The 17646-nt window shown below is 40.7% G+C and overlaps 1 protein-coding gene across 3 annotated transcripts in view; it reads left to right on the top strand.

The window, feature by feature from the left end:
* The window catches only part of SLC43A1 (solute carrier family 43 member 1), a 43614-nt gene that overhangs the window by 5004 nt on the left and 20964 nt on the right, over window positions 1-17646 (top strand). For all 3 annotated transcript variants that reach the window (XM_032218992.1, XM_032218982.1, XM_032218974.1), the window contains 4 exons: window positions 5671-5849; window positions 7431-7611; window positions 8050-8105; window positions 8604-8680. In XM_032218992.1, the coding sequence (XP_032074883.1) occupies window positions 5696-5849; window positions 7431-7611; window positions 8050-8105; window positions 8604-8680 (468 nt within the window). In that variant the 5' untranslated portion in view covers window positions 5671-5695. The remainder of the gene's footprint in view (window positions 1-5670; window positions 5850-7430; window positions 7612-8049; window positions 8106-8603; window positions 8681-17646) is intronic.

Here is a 17646-nt window from a genome sequence, read left to right as displayed (position 1 = left end):
TCTGGTGGCCTCTAAATGTGTTGGACTTTAACTTCTATACAGTAGTTTTCAACGCACAGGAAGTTTTATCAGTTTTAACATTCTGGAAATCTGGAAAGTACAGTACAGGTAGTCCTTGACCTATGATTGGGTTGCAAGTGTTCAAAATTACGCTGGATCCTCCCTAAAACTACGTATGACCTGATTGAACAATGATCACACACACTGCAGTCACATGATTGCATTTTGGGTGCTGGCAACTGCCTCATGGCAGCTTGCAGGATTCTTATATTTATGGCTTTTGCAGCTTCCTGTAGTCATGTCACTGATTTTCATTTTATTTTTTTTGCTGATTTCTCTCACTCACTAGGAAAAAACATCCATTGGGTAAATGTATTTGTTTAACAACCATGGTATTCGCTTAATGATCATCACAAAAAATGTAAAATCAGGTCCGGTCATGAAATGACCTGTTTAATGACTGCAACAATGTATAAACCATATTTCCAGGTTTAATTATAGTAATAAGTCAAGGACTGTGCAAATTTTTAATATTCTACATTATTTCTATAACTTGATCTGGTTGTTGAAAGCCTTAGGTCAGAATCTGCTAAGATTTGAAGCTTGTATCCAAAGAATTTCCATCTTTTGCAGAACATAGCACCAAAATACATCATTTTCTTGTTACCCAACTTATTCAGTTAAGGGATATTCTGATTTAATACAGCAAAATATTTTTTATAGAATAGAGAGATTTTCTTCCGTGCTTTTCAGTCATTTCACTTCATTTTGGAGGAAATGAAATAAATTTTACTATTTTTCCTCCATGAAGGAAAATTTCCCATTAAGGGTAAATTTTGTAATTATAAGATGGCCAAGAATTAAGCATAATGTGATCATTTCTATTGATATGCAATATCCCAAGTTCTATAAAGTTCAAATAATGACACCATGAAGGGGTTTATTCCACAGCACTTTTTACTCTTAGGACATATGAGCAGTCATGGAATCCCGCAAGTTACAAGAATTCTCTAATGCCTCATAATAACAAAAGAAGTTCAGGTATCGCTAAAGAAAATATATATATATATATATATATATATATATATATATATATATATATATATATATATATATATATATATATATATATATATGTTGTATTTGTGCTAATAAATAAATAAAGGGAGACTAGTATAGATCTATTTCAAGCTGTTTAGCTCTCATCAGCTAGCCATACCCTTACTGGGAATCGAACCTGTGCTGTATTGCATCTTAGGCAGATGTGTTAACCATTGAGCCACAGAGTTCAACTCCTTATCAGCCAAACCAGGGTGAAAGGTATCTATTTAGATTTACAACCCCCGGTATGCCCAAATATGGGAAGAAGATCACTACTTCCAATATGTGTGTGTGTGTATGTTTGTGTGTGTGTGTGTGTGTGTGTGTGTGTGTGTGTGTGTGTGTATAAAATTGTATAAAACAAAACCCTTTTTTCTGAGGTGTGAGAATAACCTTTCAAAAAACTGGAAGGCAGTTTTCAGTGAACTCTTAAAAATGTTGCAGAGGAATCCAAGGGAGGGGGAGCAAAAATAAAATTACAGCTTAGTGCATTCTCTAATCCAGATCCGAGTAATGGGACCAGTGTATCAAATATAAAACATCTTAGCATTGCAGAGCATAGAACCCAGATAGAGCACTGCTTGTGCATTTAAAATTTGCCCACATTTTTCTAGGAAGGGAACTTGGTCACACCTACCCTACTAGTGCTGTGCAGTGTATAGTCTCAGGCTTCCAATGTTTGACAACACATTCCTGTAATATGGATTCTTAAACATTTCGAGCAGCAGCAGTAGCTTTTTGGCACTGGATACTTTCAAGTAACATCTGTCTTGAAGGTTCCTTTATTTAAAGCTTCCATGCTAAATGATGCAGTCTTGTTTCTTCCAGTTTCCCCTTCTTTCTGGTGTAAAAGCTATCAGCATCTCCTTCTCTGCCCCTATTGTGCTTGTTTACAAATGCTGCTGGATCTGATGTCATCTCTGAATTTCATTACCAAGCTGTTTACTTCCCATTTAAGAACTGGCTCGCCCGTCAGGCCTGGGGACAAGGATAGTTACCCCTCCCGAATGATGAATGTATGTTGTTGACTATTTTATTATATGTCTCTATCTTAACGTCTGTATTCCCCCTCCCCGATTTTATGTGAGCCGCCCTGAGTCCCCTCAGGGAAAAGGGCGGCCTACAAATATTAATAAAATCCAAAATCCAAATCCATTCTGCCTCATTACCTAAAGCATTAAATCAATCAAGAACCACCTTGCATTTCTGGAACTTCAGAAATATTAGTCCCAAACCAAATGTTCAAAATGAAAAACTTAACATTCACAATTCAGGAAGTTGGCACAATAAAATCAAAGTTCTGTGCCAGGACAATCTGACTTTTACATGTTTAGGTTACACATTTACATTTTTAAGTTCTCTGTTGACATTTGAGGTTTTTAGCAGAACTTCTGAAAGTTTGCCTCCCAGATAGGTCTTTAACCTAAAATGTCCTGATTTACTTCTGCAGACTCTTTCAAGGTTTTAAAAATGAATGTTTAGATTGCCACCTTTGGATTATGTAAATATTCATACCCTTTTCTCTAAGAGACATTGCTTAGTGAATGTGATTTCTTCTTCGCCATTGTCATCCTCCCAGTATTCTCCTGAGAAAGGCAGAGTATTTCAAGATCATTCAAATAAGCAAGTGGGGGATTTGAATTTATGGCAAATATCTTTAGGTCAGTACTCTAATTGCTACATTAGAATGGTTCTCCTTGAGCTAAAAACTTTACCTATGATCGGTTTATGACTTCAGTGTAATTCTTTGTAATTTTTTCTCTAAGTTGTTCTGTGAAGATTTCTCTTGTCAAAATATTACTTGATACAAATAAACTATAAGCTTTAGTATACATCCAGCAAAGTCTTTCAAGGGAGGATTTACAGTCACAGACCTTATAAGCAGTGATGAGATTCAGATAATTTAACAGCTGGTTCTAATGATTTCTTCCAACAACCAATTCACAAAAATGATCAGAAAGTTAACAAGAAGTGGTGTGAACTGGCTGAATCCCACCCCTGATATGTATACAAATGAGCATCTCCACTATAGCTGATGAAGTCCACTTATGTAATTGATTTTCAGAACATAAACACGTTAAAAAAGTTCATAGGAGCATGTTTTGTTTTGTTTTTTAAAAAGTGGTACTTGAAATATCCTTGCTGCAAAAAAGATTACAAGTTACTGAAGCCAGTTTACTCTCAGCCTGTGATAGGCAATTTCAAGCAGAAAACGAGCAAATTGGCCTAGGCTGGTTTTTGCCAGCAAGCAAGGAACAAGATCTCCTTTCATAGTATATGAAACTCCACAGTGACGTTCTAACCCAGGCATGTAAAAGAAGGGATGTATATTGACATTTCCATGGGGCAGAGTTTGCCACGACTCATCTGCATGGCTTTATATTTTATTTTCCATTTTGTTCATGAAAAATGAAAGGGTGAAGGGGACGATGGCAACTCACAAAACAGATGGAGGCTCCAATCATGCCTGTGCTTCTGCAGGGCGAAGGGAGAGCTGCAACCTCTTGGTGGCTCCTGCCCTGTGAGTGGCAGCAGCTGCCAGGCTGCCCTTGTTTAACTCCAGTAGCTATAAGTCAACTGATTGTGTGGCTCAGACCTCTGTCAGAAGAAATCCTAGCAGCTGTTTGCCCTCAGGCCAATAGCTGGGCCAGTGATTTCCTTTTTTAAAAATAGTTTTCAGGGTTATATATGCCCCCTTTTATAGTATTTTGCTGCTAGGTCTTGCCTTCCAGGATATAGTGATCGACAAGAATCACCACCCCAATGTGTAGTGTCAAGCTGGAATGCTGCTTCATTCATTGTCTAGATTTTTAATAACTCCAGTGAGTTCGGAAGAGTTTTGTATCCCATTATTTAAAAGTAGGAATCTCCTGCTATGAGATCTGACTGTTGTTCCATCTAATATAGGTGGTGATGGGCAGAGATCTATAGGCTTTCCTTCTTAACCCTTTTTGAAGGGAATAGAGATTGAACTTGGGGCCTTTATCATGTAAGAGCTGTGGTGGCACAGTGGTTAGAATGCAGTATGCAGGCTACTTCTTCTGACTGCCGACTGCCTGCAGTTTGGCAGTTCGATTCTCACCGGCTCAAGGTTGACTCAGCCTTCCATCCTTCTGAGGCTGGTAAAAAGAGGACTCAGATTGTTAGGGGCAATAGGCTGACTCTGTAAACTGCCTAGAGAGGGCTGTAAAAGCACTGATAAGCAGTATATATAGGTGAAACTCAGAAAAGTAGAATATCATGCAAAAGTTCATTTATTTCAGTAATGCAACTTAAAAGGTGAAACTAATATATGAGATAAGACTCATTACATGCAAAGCAAAATAGTTCAAGCCGTGATTTGTCATAATTGTGGTGATTATGGCGTACAGCTCATGAAAACCCCAAATCCACGATCTCAGAAAATTAGAATATTACATACAATTAATAAAACAAGGATTGTACATAGAACAATATCGGACCTCTGAAAAGTATAAGCATGCATATGTACTCAGTACTTCAAAATCTCCTGGTAGACGGCTGTATTGACCCTGGTCTTAATGAAGCACAGTGGTCCAAAGTCCTCTTTTCTGATGAGAGCAACTTTTGTGTCTCATTTGGAAACCAAGGACCCATAGTAGGGAGGAAGAATGGAGAGGCCAATCAAGCACAGTAATCCCACGGTCATTGAACTAGTTTTTGATGCTTTTGGCAAAAGTTGCTCTCATCAGAAAAGAGGACTTTGGACCAAGGAGCAACAGGACTTTGGACCACTGTGCTTCATTAAGACCAGGGTCAATGCAGCCGTCTACCAGGAGATTTTGGAGCACTTCAGGCTTCCTTCCGCAGACGAGCTTTATGGGGATGCTGACTTCATTTTCTAGCTGCCCACACTGCCAAAAGGACCAAAACCTGGTTCAATGACTGTGGGATTACTGTGCTTGATTGGCCAGCAAACTCGCCTGACCTGAACCCGATAGAGAATCTATGGGGCATTGCCAAGAGAAAGATGAGAGACATGGGACCGAACAATGCAGAAGAGCTGAAGGCCGCTATTGAAGCATCCTGGTCTTCCATAACACCTCAGCAGTGCCACAGGTTGATAGCTTCCATGCCACGCCACATTGAGGCAGTAATTGCTGCAAAAGGAGCCCAAACCAAGTACTGAGTACATATGCATGCTTATACTTTTCAGAGGTCCGATATTGTTCTATGTACAATCCTTGTTTTATTGATTGTGTGTAATATTCTAATTTTCTGAGATCCTGGATTTGGGGTTTTCATGAGCTGTACGCCATAATCATCACAATTATGACAAATCATGGCTTGAACTATCTTGCTTTGCATGTAATGAGTCTATCTCATATATTAGTTTCACCTTTTAAGTTGCATTACTGAAATAAATGAACTTTTGCACGATATTCTAATTTTTCGAGTTTCATCTGTAAATCTAAGTGCTATTGCTATAGCAAGTCTTACCACTGAGTTATAGCTCCTTTGTATCTTACCTGTAATTTCCAGGTCAAAATCAGTGGAATAATAAATAAGACCTGGGTGCCAAGAAAGATGATGATCTTGTTTTGTTTGCAGCCTCCACTTACAAGCCAGAAGGAAGATGGCACCCACCTTGCATCAGGCATACCGGCGACGCTGGTGGATGGCCTGTACTGCGGTGGTGGAAAATCTCTTTTTCTCTGCTGTTTTGCTGGGCTGGGCCTCCTTACTCATTATGCTCAAACTTGAAGGCTTCTACTCCCATATGTGCACAGGTGAGTAAGATTGGGGGGGTGTTTCTGAGCCTATTAGGTGAAATGAAATGATAATGTGGGTTGTGTAGAGATTGCGGGTGCTATTCTGAGCAAAGTGTTGCATTTTTTATTCCTACAGATCCTTGCTTGCCCCATCCCCAATTCTGCACTTATCAAAACATTTGCAGATGAAGCAGATTGGGTCCTATTGATAAGGCCTCGGTAGGGACAGAATTAAGAATGAATCTGACAGAACTTTGACTAGTAACTTGTACTAATATTGTGTACTTGATAAAAGAGAGGGAAACTCAATGCAAATGGATTCAGCAGCTTCAGCCTTGGGGTCTGGCATTCATATGATTCTTCCAAGGATTCTACCCAAATCTTGTAACATATGTGAGGGACTGAAGATGGGAGAATAAACGAATTAGTACCAAATTGATAGAGCTGGTTTTATTACATAGTAATGGCTTAAAACAGTTTCTGTGGAGTCCTTTATCATTAATTTTCATAAAACATCTCCACATTGTAGTTCCCCGTGAAGTGCAGTTTCCCATGATCCTAATTTGTGCTAAAGCTGTGAAGCATTCCATGTTGCAGGATGTAGCAGTGGTCCCTTACTCTGACCATCTGAGATTAACAATCCCACAAAGCTTGTTTCAAACCATCTTTTTGTAATAAACACACTGGATGGATTAGCTCTTATTTTCCTACTATTTTTCTCAAGGACCCCGAGAAATCTTAAAACAGTGTTCTTCCTTATAAAATTGACCTTGCATTTATAGGAAAAACAGATTACAATTCTTCCAAGTGCCTGAACCTCTCATTTTTTGGAGTCAGGCTTTTATTGTTTCTTGTGATACAGCACCTCAGATCACCGCCTGTCTCCTAAATCTTTGACAAGAAACAGATTATTGTCTGACTTTATTAAAATTTTAGAAAGAGCTGCTCTCACTATAAATGATGGCCAAATCCATTACTATTCCCTGCCCGCATTCTCTTTAACTTAGAATCACACCCTCCCCCCCCTCCGCCTTTCTTGGCCGGCTATTCTACTAGCAAAGCAATCCCTTTAGGTTCAGAATGAGCCCACAGCAATAATTTGGAACACTCAGAATGTGATTCAGATCCTGTTCCTTCCCAGGTCATTCTGCTCTTCTTTTTGCTTTCTCTGCTGTGCATGAGAATGTTGTGTTTAATCAACAATGTTGAACCAACAATCAAGAAATAATTCGCCAATCATGGAACTACCAACTTAGAAAAACAAACTAATAATAAACAGCCCAATCAAGGTGCCACCAACTCCTACAAACACTGAGAGGGCAAGCCACTAGTATATAAAATGAGAGCAAAGCCCATTGCCTTCTACCACTGATGATGTTACCTAGTCTGGTAATGCAGTGTCTGAAGAAAACAACCAAGCTCAGAGAGCATCAAAGACCTCCACAATTTTGTGTTTCTTCAATGCAGCAAGAAGGAAGATGTGCAACAGGACTTGATTGTGCTTCTTTAGGAACAAAAAACAACCATGCCCTAGGGTAGAATAAATGTAAAATGGGATTTGAAATCAATGTTTTAATCTATTTTGTCATTTCTCTTTAGATAAGAGTAACACCAATGTTTCAATTGTGATTAATGTGACCCATCCCTTCAGTTGTGTGGCACAGGAAGAAATGCTTACCTTGGGTTTCACCATTGGCTCCTTTCTCTTGAGTGCGGCTACTTTGCCTCTTGGCATCCTGATGGACCGACTTGGACCAAGGCCACTTCGCCTACTTGGCAGGTAAGAAGAACAAGGTCTCTACGCTGGAGCAAATGGCATGGTGGCCTATTGAAGAAAATACTTGGAAGGAAGAAAAAAAAGTGCCTTGGAGGTTACTAGGTCACAAATTCTCATTTCAGTAGAAATGAATAAGTATTAGAAAGTGAATTTGTAGATTAGAAACTGCACTGGAACGGGGAGGGAGAATTGACAATAGACTGCAACTTTTAATGTGGAGAGTGTAATTGTGAAATAATTGGGGGATAATTTTCAATAACCTTTGGTATCTTTTTGAGGCAGAAGTTTCATACTCGGAGCTTTTCAGTTGTGTTGCACAGCAACTCACAATATGGCTGCTAGAATTCTGGGAGTTGTTATCTATATATCAAGAGGGCACAGGTTGAGGAAAACTGCTTTGAGGACATAAATGATTTGATATATCTTATTATTTCTTTATAGTGCCAGCTTTGCTCTCTCCTGTGCTCTTATGGCTCTGGCTGCCTACAACCCATTAGGTGAGAAGAATTTTTGTGTTAATTGAATTAGTAACTTTTAATTACTTACAAATGGGAAAGTCTTCTCTCTTCTGTGATTTCTCTCTCCTGACTTTCTCCTGGTTCTATCATACAACTCAGCCCACTCAATTTGGTTTCCTGCCTTTGTGGCCCCACATGTGCATTATGAGTAATTCGGTTCATAGAGAAATGGCCCTGGGAGGGTTATGGCTTCATCGTTAATGGCTCTAGATATATTAAAAAGACAGGTTCTTAAATTGGCAATCTTAAATCCCTTCAACTATCTCCACACTCAAATGTGCTAGATTACAGCTTGTGTCTTCCCCAACGGGACATTTGTGGAAAAGATGGATCTATTCCTTAAAAAAAACTTATACCATGTTCTCAAGTCTTTCTGCTATCCCAGGAGTCTTCCATTATATTTCTATTTCTCACAAATCTCCATTCCTTGTGAACACCATCCATCTTCTCATCCCATATTTCTGTTCTCCTTCCCAGTTCTTTCTCCATTGATTTTTCTTGGCCTTTCCTTAAATGGTTTTGGTGGAATCTGCCTGACCTTCACCTCCTTAACTGTAAGTACTGAAATAACCTTTCGCTTGGCCTGTCTAACTAGAATTCTTCCAGCAAGATCAAAACAGCTTGTTCTGAGGTCAGGGTGGATCATTCTGGTCTTAAATTATTTTTCCCATCCCTGGATTAAAGACCTACTGGCTTAGTTTTCAGAGCTTAATTAGTTTGTTCATTTTACTCAGATTTTCTATATTGCTCAACTTGAGAAATTTCAGGCACAATCTGTAATTGATTGGCTTTGCCAAGACTTTCTACTAAATTTCTACTAAGCTGAGACCACAGCTTTGGGTCTGGGCCTGTTTTGATTGGGTGTGTCTGTTTCACTTCATTTCAGACACATTGATTACACATTTATTTTTAACTGAGCCTAGATTTACTCTTGGCTGAACTGAAAGACACACCAGGAATCTCATGTCTTTTAGAATGTAAATATTACAGAAAGCATTTACCAAAAAGAGAGAGATTCCTCAGATCACTAAGCTTACAACAGATCTATAAATTAGAACCAGTTCTTTTGTAGTGCAGTCATAAGTTAGAAGCGAATTCTTCCTGAATTCCCACTGATTTACATAAGAAGTGAAAGGTCACTACCCCAACCTCTTTTTTTGTGACTTGTAGAGCTCTTTCTGACTGTGATTGCAGGGATAGGATAGTAAAGAACTATTTGGTGGCTGGGGAAAGGGGCAAGGGCCATAGTGGGTAGTGATGATTTGTTATAGCAGCCCCCAAAGACTCTGGATCCAGTACATACATTAAAACATATTACAAGTTAATTCAATTGACTGCCAGGAGTTCAGTCCTCACCAGCTTAAAGTTGACTCAGACTTCCATCCTTTTGAAATCGGTAAAATGAGGATCCAAATTGTTGGGAGCAATAGGCTGGTTCTGTAAACCGCTTAGAGAGGGTTGTAAAGTGTTATAAGTGGTATATAAGTGTTATTGCTGTTTCAGCACAGTATAAAGAGTCATAATAATAAAATACCAATATAAACAAACACATGGAAGCGTTTGTAATGGGGGTTCCAATAACACAAACAATTGGAGAGTCGGGAGGATGTGTGTCTTAGAGATGTGGCTTTCCAGAGGACAGGAGCTATGATACACAAGGTGTGCTTCCTCAGTCCCACAAGAAAGAGAGCATTTAATTGACATGATCTGAAGTGGCCCCACTCCATCTGAACATATCAGGTGGGCAGAAGGATTGAAGTCAACTAGTTCCACAGATGTGGCAATTCAAACAGAGTGTCTACTTTGTGGACTTGGGCTGGGATATTCTGTCTTGAATGGATTGTGAGAGAAGGTTGGCTAATTTTTTGTTTCTAAAACATCATTAAGCTTATTTGAGGTTTACAATGCACATCTGTATGGTCCTCTTCTAAAAACAATAGGAATCCAAAGTTCAGTATTGTAGCTTTAAGTGCCTTTCAGCAAAAAGGAGGAGACTGTGTGAAGACCTCTACTGCTGCCACAGCTCTGCTGGGAATTGCTGCACCTGTAATTTGATCCACCGGCTGATTGCTTGCTTGCTTGAGTTTATTATACATGGAAGCAGCTCTAAGCAGCATACCAATAGAAGAAACAAAAACTGGTTTAACATGCATAGCAGAAAAGAACATCAACTACTCACATTGGGGAAACATCAGTGTAGAGCAACATACCCCAAGTGAGGTCATTAATTGCCTTGTCCCAGAACCTATTGAAGAAAACCAAGATATCAAGGCCTCCCTAACAGGCCACATAGGGCTGGGTGGGGCAGATGGTGCTCCAGAGGGTGGAAACAGCCTCAGAGAAAGCACATCTCTGAGCTCCAGTCCAGCCTTGTGGCATTTCTTCAGGGATGGGCTCTGGAGCATATCAATCTGGTTAGAGCTTTATGTTGCATGATTTTGTATTCATGGCTTGCAGGGCTGATTAAATAGCCACTGTAATTTGCTTGTACAACAATGAATGTCCTTGTGCTTCAAATCGAATTGCTTGGACCAAACAAATTCCAAGAAGCATGGATCCATAATTTTTGCAATGCATCCTGCACCGTCTGGCACTAGAGGATGCCAGAGCCACCATGAGCTCTGATTAGACATGATTCCACGTAAAAGCCAGGATGCATTGTGCTTCTGGGCCACTGGAAGGATATACCATATTTTTCAGAGTATAAGACGCACCTTTTTTCTTCAAAAAATAGGCTGAAAATCTGGGTGCATCTTATACATCGAATTCAGCATTTTTTGCCTCCAGAACCCCCGCCCCTTCACCAAAATGGTCATGCATACCCTTATGGAGGCTTTCAGAGAGTTCCTGGGGGCTGGGGATGGCGGAAATGAACAAAATCCGGGTCATTTTTTGCCCACCCAGCCCCCAGCAACACTCTATAAGCCTCCATAAGGCTATACATGTAAATTCTTTTGGCAAAAAACGGGCTGATTTTTGCTCATTTCCCCCCCCCCCACGCCTCCCTGGATCACTCTGCAAGCCTCCCCAAGGCTATTCATGCATTTTTTTTAAACAAATGGGCCCATTTTTACAAAAACTGGCTGTTTTTGGGAGGTTTGTAGAGTGCAAAAACATTTTTTTCCCTTTTGGAAAGCTCTTTAACTGATTGCTGAGAATTATATTGATCAAATGCTGTGCCAGCCAAAACAAAGTCTTAGGTGCTGCAAATTGTCAGCAATTTCCTTCTCCAGCACATAGATAACACCTGGAAACATCTACCTACCTACCTACTCTCTCTCTCCCCCTACTTACCTACTGTATTTCTCACTCTCTGTCTCTTTCCTTACCTATCTACTGTATTTCTCTCTCTCCCCCTCTATCTACCTTCCTCCCTCTACCTACCTTCTCTCTCTCCCTACCTATCAACTGTATTTCTTTCTTTCTTTCTCTCTCTCTCTCTCTCCCTGTCCCTCTACCTACCAATCTACCTACACTCTCTCCCTCCCTCCGTATCTTCTGTATTTCTCTCTATCTCTCTACCTACCTACCGACTCTCTCTCTCTCTCTCTCTTTCTCTCTCTCCCTCCCTCCTTCCCTCCTACCTACTGTATTTCTCTCTCTTTCTCTCCCTCTCTATCCCTCTATCTACCTACCTACTTTTAAAAAAAAACTGCCTCTTCAAAATCTTGGTGCATCTTATACTCTGGTGCGTCTTATACTCCGGAAAAATATGGTACTTAATTCTAAATTCTACATGCTTTTTACTTGTGGGGGAAAGGGGAGAAAAACCGCTAGGTGCCAAAGATAAACCTGTCTCAGCACTATTTGGAAAAGCATACTGCTGTTCTTCATTGGCAGTTTTTAAAAACTTTCTTGACAATTTGTGCTTCAGATCTGTTTTTGCACCGGTAATATTTTTACAGTGATTTTATGCATGTCTTATCAGAATTGAAATTATACTGTGAAATCTATTGAGACTTCCTGTTGCAGGAAGACACCTTCAGTGGCAGAAGAGAGAAGTATGAGAGGGGTTTGTTAAATCACCCTTGGTAGCCCTGGAAGTCTGTCGAGAAGTCCATTCAGACGTTCCCTAGAAAGAGACTAAGGGTTATAAGCAGGGGTGGGCTTCAAAAATTTCAGCAATGGGTTCTCTCCCTGTTGCTGGGTGGGCGTGGCCATGGTGGGCATGGCTTAGTTGGCATCCTGCACCATGGCGGGGGGGGGGATGTTTTCGCCTTCCCCAGTCTCCAGAGTCTTTCCTTGAGTCTCCGGGAGGACAAAAACTGCTTCCCCCTGCTCTGGAGGCCTTCCCCCTCTCCAAGCCTCCGCGTGGGGCCTGCACTTACCTTGCATCCAAAATGGGCTGCATGGAGACTCCTAGGAGGGGCGTGGTGGGTGGGGCCAGCCAGGGGTGGGATTTGGAGATTCTCCGAACTGGCCATAACATTAGCTACGGGTTCTCCCGAACCCAGGCAAACCTGTAGCAGCCCACCCTTGGTTATAAGGGAAAGATAATATCAGAGAAGGGAAAAGATTTTCCTTCTACTGCTGTTAATTTGCTGGTGCAAAACCCATTCTTTGGGATTCCTTCAAGTCAATTTACATAACTTCTGTGTAATACCCAAGAGTATCTTTCGGCATCTGTGCTTCATGTTTGAGTGGTTTTTATTTTTGTTTTCACAATGGTAATTAAACCTTTGGAGTTTGGGCTCAGAGGGATTGCTCACGTGGCACCTGTTTGTATGTCCCTGCCTGCATGTCTTTAAACAGACCTCCTAAACCTAGGTAAAATGCAGCTTCTTTAAAGCATTATAGAAGATGCTACAGGAGTGCTTCACATTCCTCCAATTTTAAATTTTAAAACTGGAACCCTGCACAGCAACAATGGCAACACTGCACATAAAACTCTGTTTCTCTGGTTTTTATGAGACAGCTGGCCAACAATTACGATATGAATATCGGATAATGTGAATGATGATAACACACCTTGACAGGAACTGATTGTTATCTGCCTGAAAAATCATGGGGAATCACTTGCTTGATTCCAGAATTTATAAGTCATCAAATAGTTTGTGGGCATAGATATGAGCATCTCTTTACAAAACACAATGATCTATGAGAATATGTGCTCTGACTTAATGATTTTATAGCTGCACCATAAAGTTGCATCCCCACCCACATTGGCAGCCTGAGCAGGTGGGGGTATGACCTTTGAATTGATAGTGACTTATCTCTTTAAAAATATGTATTTAGAAGGGTCTGTGCAAGACACATAATCGTAAGTAATCATATATGTGTGACCAGTCTTTTGAACATGGTTTTCAAGGAGGCATTGTTTTTACAGCGGGCCTTGAACCAGTCTCTGGAAAGATGCTGAGTTTTCTCCACAGGCTTGTTTCTTTAGCTATTCTTATGCTGTTGACCTATTTGCCCATCACAGCTCTTCTATTATTGTTGTCCTAATGGCTGCTCAAATTTTCCCTGAAAATTTGCTTGTCTTTCTCTTTCTCTCAGTTCTTTATTACAGTAAAAAAAGCCAAAAATAATTTTAATAGTGATCATCTCTGATTAAAAATTCTCTGCATTAAGCAACGAGCAGCAGACTTTGAACATTTTTTTTTGCAAATGAAAGAAGTGCCAATGATTTAAATGGGGCATACTCCCTTGTAAGTTTGAAACTGGACTCTATTAAGCAGCTCTCTGAACCAAAACAACTGCAAATAAATAGTAAAGATGACACATAGGTTGCCCATGGCCGACAGTTTACATGTGGCTATTTCTCCACTTTTTTTGCTCCTAAATTATACTGCCCAAGTTTAGTGACACAGCCATAGCTTTTCAGCAACAGAGTTCTCTGATCATTTTGTTCATTAAAGGTAAAGGTTCCCCTCACACATATGTGCTAGTCCTTCCAGACTCTAGGAAGCGGTGTTCATCTCCGTTTCAAAGCTGGAGCCAGCACTGTCCGAATATGTCTCAGTGGTCATGTGGCTGGCATGACTAAACGCCAAAGGCACATGGAATGCTGTTACCTTCCCACCAAAGGTGGTCTCTATTTTTCTACTTGCATTTTTTATGTGCTTTCAAACTGCTAGGTTGGCAGAAGCTGGGACCAAGTAATGGGAGCTCACTCCATTACGTGGAGTATTTTCCATAATGAGGGACAAAACTGATGTAATTAGCTTCCATGACATTTATGATATATATATATTTCCTCCTTAACTTTTCTTCTCCCCTCCCTCCAAAATCCCAAACCCCAGACCCTTGGCTAGAAAAGTCACATTACCAGCCACGATACCTGTGGTTGTCAAAGGATGAAAAAAAAATTAAACTACTCTAATGTCTGGCCTTGCTTTAAAACTATTGCTCACTCCAACAATAGGCAATTTACAAAATATCCATGGCTTTTCTTGGCACAGGAGTTTGCTTTTGTAGAATAGAGAATAAATATAGCATTGCTTTGGAGCCGAACAACTAAGGAGTAGAATAAAATCTTTGTCTCCCTTTGAAAGGCTGAGTGTTTTTTCAGACAAATTAGAAAAAAACCATTCATGCACAAAGAAAATATACATTTGGGATATTAGTATACTAATCAATTAGATAAGGTAGTAAGTTTTATCTATATACTACTAAAACTCTTATTGTTATGGCTTTTAATTGGGTGAAACAGTGCATCATAGGTAACAGTGTTTAAACTGAGATATCTCAAATGGGTTAACTTACAGAATGTGTGCAAAATCCAGACCCATGATTTGAGATTTGAAAATTGGGAAGGTTTGGGTTGCTTCAGGCTGATGCTGTGGTTTGGGATGCTGCTTTCATCATGTGATGTTCATTTGGAATATTCTATAACAGTTTCCAAGCCACTCTCATAATCCCTTGCTTCCATCCCCACCCTCCAGCAGGAGCCATTTCCCTGCCTGCTGGGAAGGCAGGCAGGCAGGCAGGCAGGCAGGAAGGAAGGAAGGAAGGAAGGAAGGAAGGAGGAATCCTCCCTCACACACATCCTATTCAGCCCATGCCAATCCTCCGATGGGTGTGTGCCACCCTCTGAGCGCCTTCCATGATTCGCACCACCCCCTTTGAGTTTCTTCCCTACAATACAATACATGTTGTGCACTCCGATGACAGGGTGGGAAGGAATGAAGGAGGAAGCAGAAAGGAGGGAAGGATGCAAAGAAGGAAGGGAAGAAGGAGGGAGAAAGAGAAGGGAGGAAGAATGGAAGGATAGCATGAAGGAAAAAAGGGAGGGAGAAATGTCAGAATGACAGGGAAGGAAAGGATGGATGGATGGATGGATGGAAGGAAGGAAGGAAGGAAGGAATTCCTAGTGCTCCTTACCAGCTTCTCACAAGAACATTCAATGAGAAAGCCAGCTGGAAAGCAGAAGTTGCTCCTGTTCCTGTTACTATTTGCCAATTCAGTTTCTCTGATTAGGTAAGGAAATACCTCTGAAACAATGACACACTAGGGCATGGGATGTCTAGTATTTCCTAACATGCCAGATTTCTCTTTTTCTGTTCTGACCATTATCCACTTATGTGATCCTCTATCAGCAGATAGAAGTGCTTATTTCCCACCCCCCACCCCACTTTATTTCCTAGAGGTAAATCCAAAGCAAAACAAAATATTATAGGATAAAAGCATTAAAAATCTGAACATTGTTCCTTTGAATCACAGTTAACACCCACATGCCTATGAGATTTTTATGTTAAATCTGTCTCAGCTCTACTGGCTCTCATTAGCATTTCTCTGTGCTCCTATAATTTAAGTAATTTACAGAGATAACAAGTGAATTTAAATATCTGCAGTTGTAATTTTTAGCAATTTTTAACCCTTATGTAACAAATAGTAAAATGCAAACATACAATTTTAAACATCTTGCTCTTTCTCTCTGCGTGTTACATGTGTTTCTAAATCTTCCTTGTTGGGCGGTGTGTATATTGTGGTATAAGCTGTATGGGTTGTGTGGTGTATGTCACTCTGGCTAGCTGGCAGAGGTCATGAGCCTCTTCTCCTGCATGAGATTCCTTGAATGCCGTGTTTTTATGAGACAACACTGTGACATTTGGGTGACCAAAGATACCCTGTGCCTTTAAGAGCCATACAAAAGAGAGGTTAGTGGCACTTTATCAGCGAGGGCTCAAAGATCTGTATCTGTTGGAATTTCCTGCTGTTCACCATTTATAAAGGTACAGGGTGGCTCTGGTCACTTCAGGTTCTGCAAAGCCCACATGTAAGGATTGTGACCTTGGCAGGAAGTTCTCTCTCCCTGTTTGCTTGTCCAGGTGACCTGACCAACAGCTCTTCCAAGCCCTCTGCTGTACTCCATTGCAAAATGCATAAGAAAGACATTGCACATAGATACAAAACATACAAAGATTATACCTGCTTCACTAGGCAACAGAGGCATGTTTTGGAATAGGCAGAAAAACACCCTCAGGGCACAGGTGGGGAGTACCAGCCAATGAACAGGCAGAATAAAGGGCCACACCTTTCCCCTTCGCCTTGGAAAGAGAGGTGTATTTTGGGGAACTGGAGAAGGAGCCATTCTCTGTTTCACTGTTTACCCAAATCCAATGTTAGGTTTGGCACCATGCCTTCCTTAGAGCTGTTCTAGAGGAAAAGAAACAAGCTTAAAACTGATAATACAGGTAGTCCTTGACATTTGTTTAGTGACCTTTCAAAGTTACAATAGCACTAAAAAAAGTGACTTACCACCCTTTTTCACACTTATGACCATTGCAGTATCCCCATGATCACGAGGTCAAAATTTGGGTGCCTGGCAATTGGTTCATATTTATGAGGGTTGCAGTGTCCCGGGATCCTGTTATCTGTTTTTGTGACCTTCTGATAAGCAAAGTCAATGGGGAAGCCAGATTCACTTAACAGCTGTGTTATTAATTTAACAATTAATAAAATGGGACGCTTAGTTGTCTCATTTAGCAGTGGAAAATGTGGGCTCAATTGTGATTATAAATTGAGGACTACCTGTTAACATCACCCCTGCCTAATTCAACAGCCTCTCAATCTGAATAATTGTTTAGGGCTTAATTTTGAAGACTCCTGGAATGCTTTACTGTTCATCCCTTGATTTCCTGGCCTGTGGATTTTCTGGACTTCAGGGATTTGGGTTTCTTTTTTGTATTTATACTGGGCGGAAGGATGTGACATCTCCTTTACATCTGCTCCAGTGGTGGGTTGCCAATTTCTTTACTACTGGTTCAGGCACATTTGTGTGCATGCGCAGGAGCATCCAGGCAGGTGGGCGGAGCCTCCCACCGCCACTACTACTGGTTCGCCCAATCCAGGCTGAACTGGGAGCAACCCACCTCTGATCTGCTCTCTTGCCTTGCTTGGACTATTTCTTACTGAGACTATTATTCTCTGCAGAGTTGGCTAACCTGTTAGAGTGGTCTGCCCCACCCCTCCCCCAGAGGTTGATGGGTTTCAGATTTTTCAACTAGTGCGGTTCGTGTTTCTGTTGATGATTTGCCTGCCTGTGGAATATAGAGATTGATTATTATTGCCCCTTGAA

The sequence above is a fragment of the Thamnophis elegans genome, chromosome 1, assembly GCF_009769535.1.
Source record: "Thamnophis elegans isolate rThaEle1 chromosome 1, rThaEle1.pri, whole genome shotgun sequence".
Classification (NCBI taxonomy): domain Eukaryota; kingdom Metazoa; phylum Chordata; class Lepidosauria; order Squamata; family Colubridae; genus Thamnophis; species Thamnophis elegans.
Note: the sequence above shows the minus strand (reverse complement) of the source record. Positions and strands in the feature narration are given on the sequence as shown.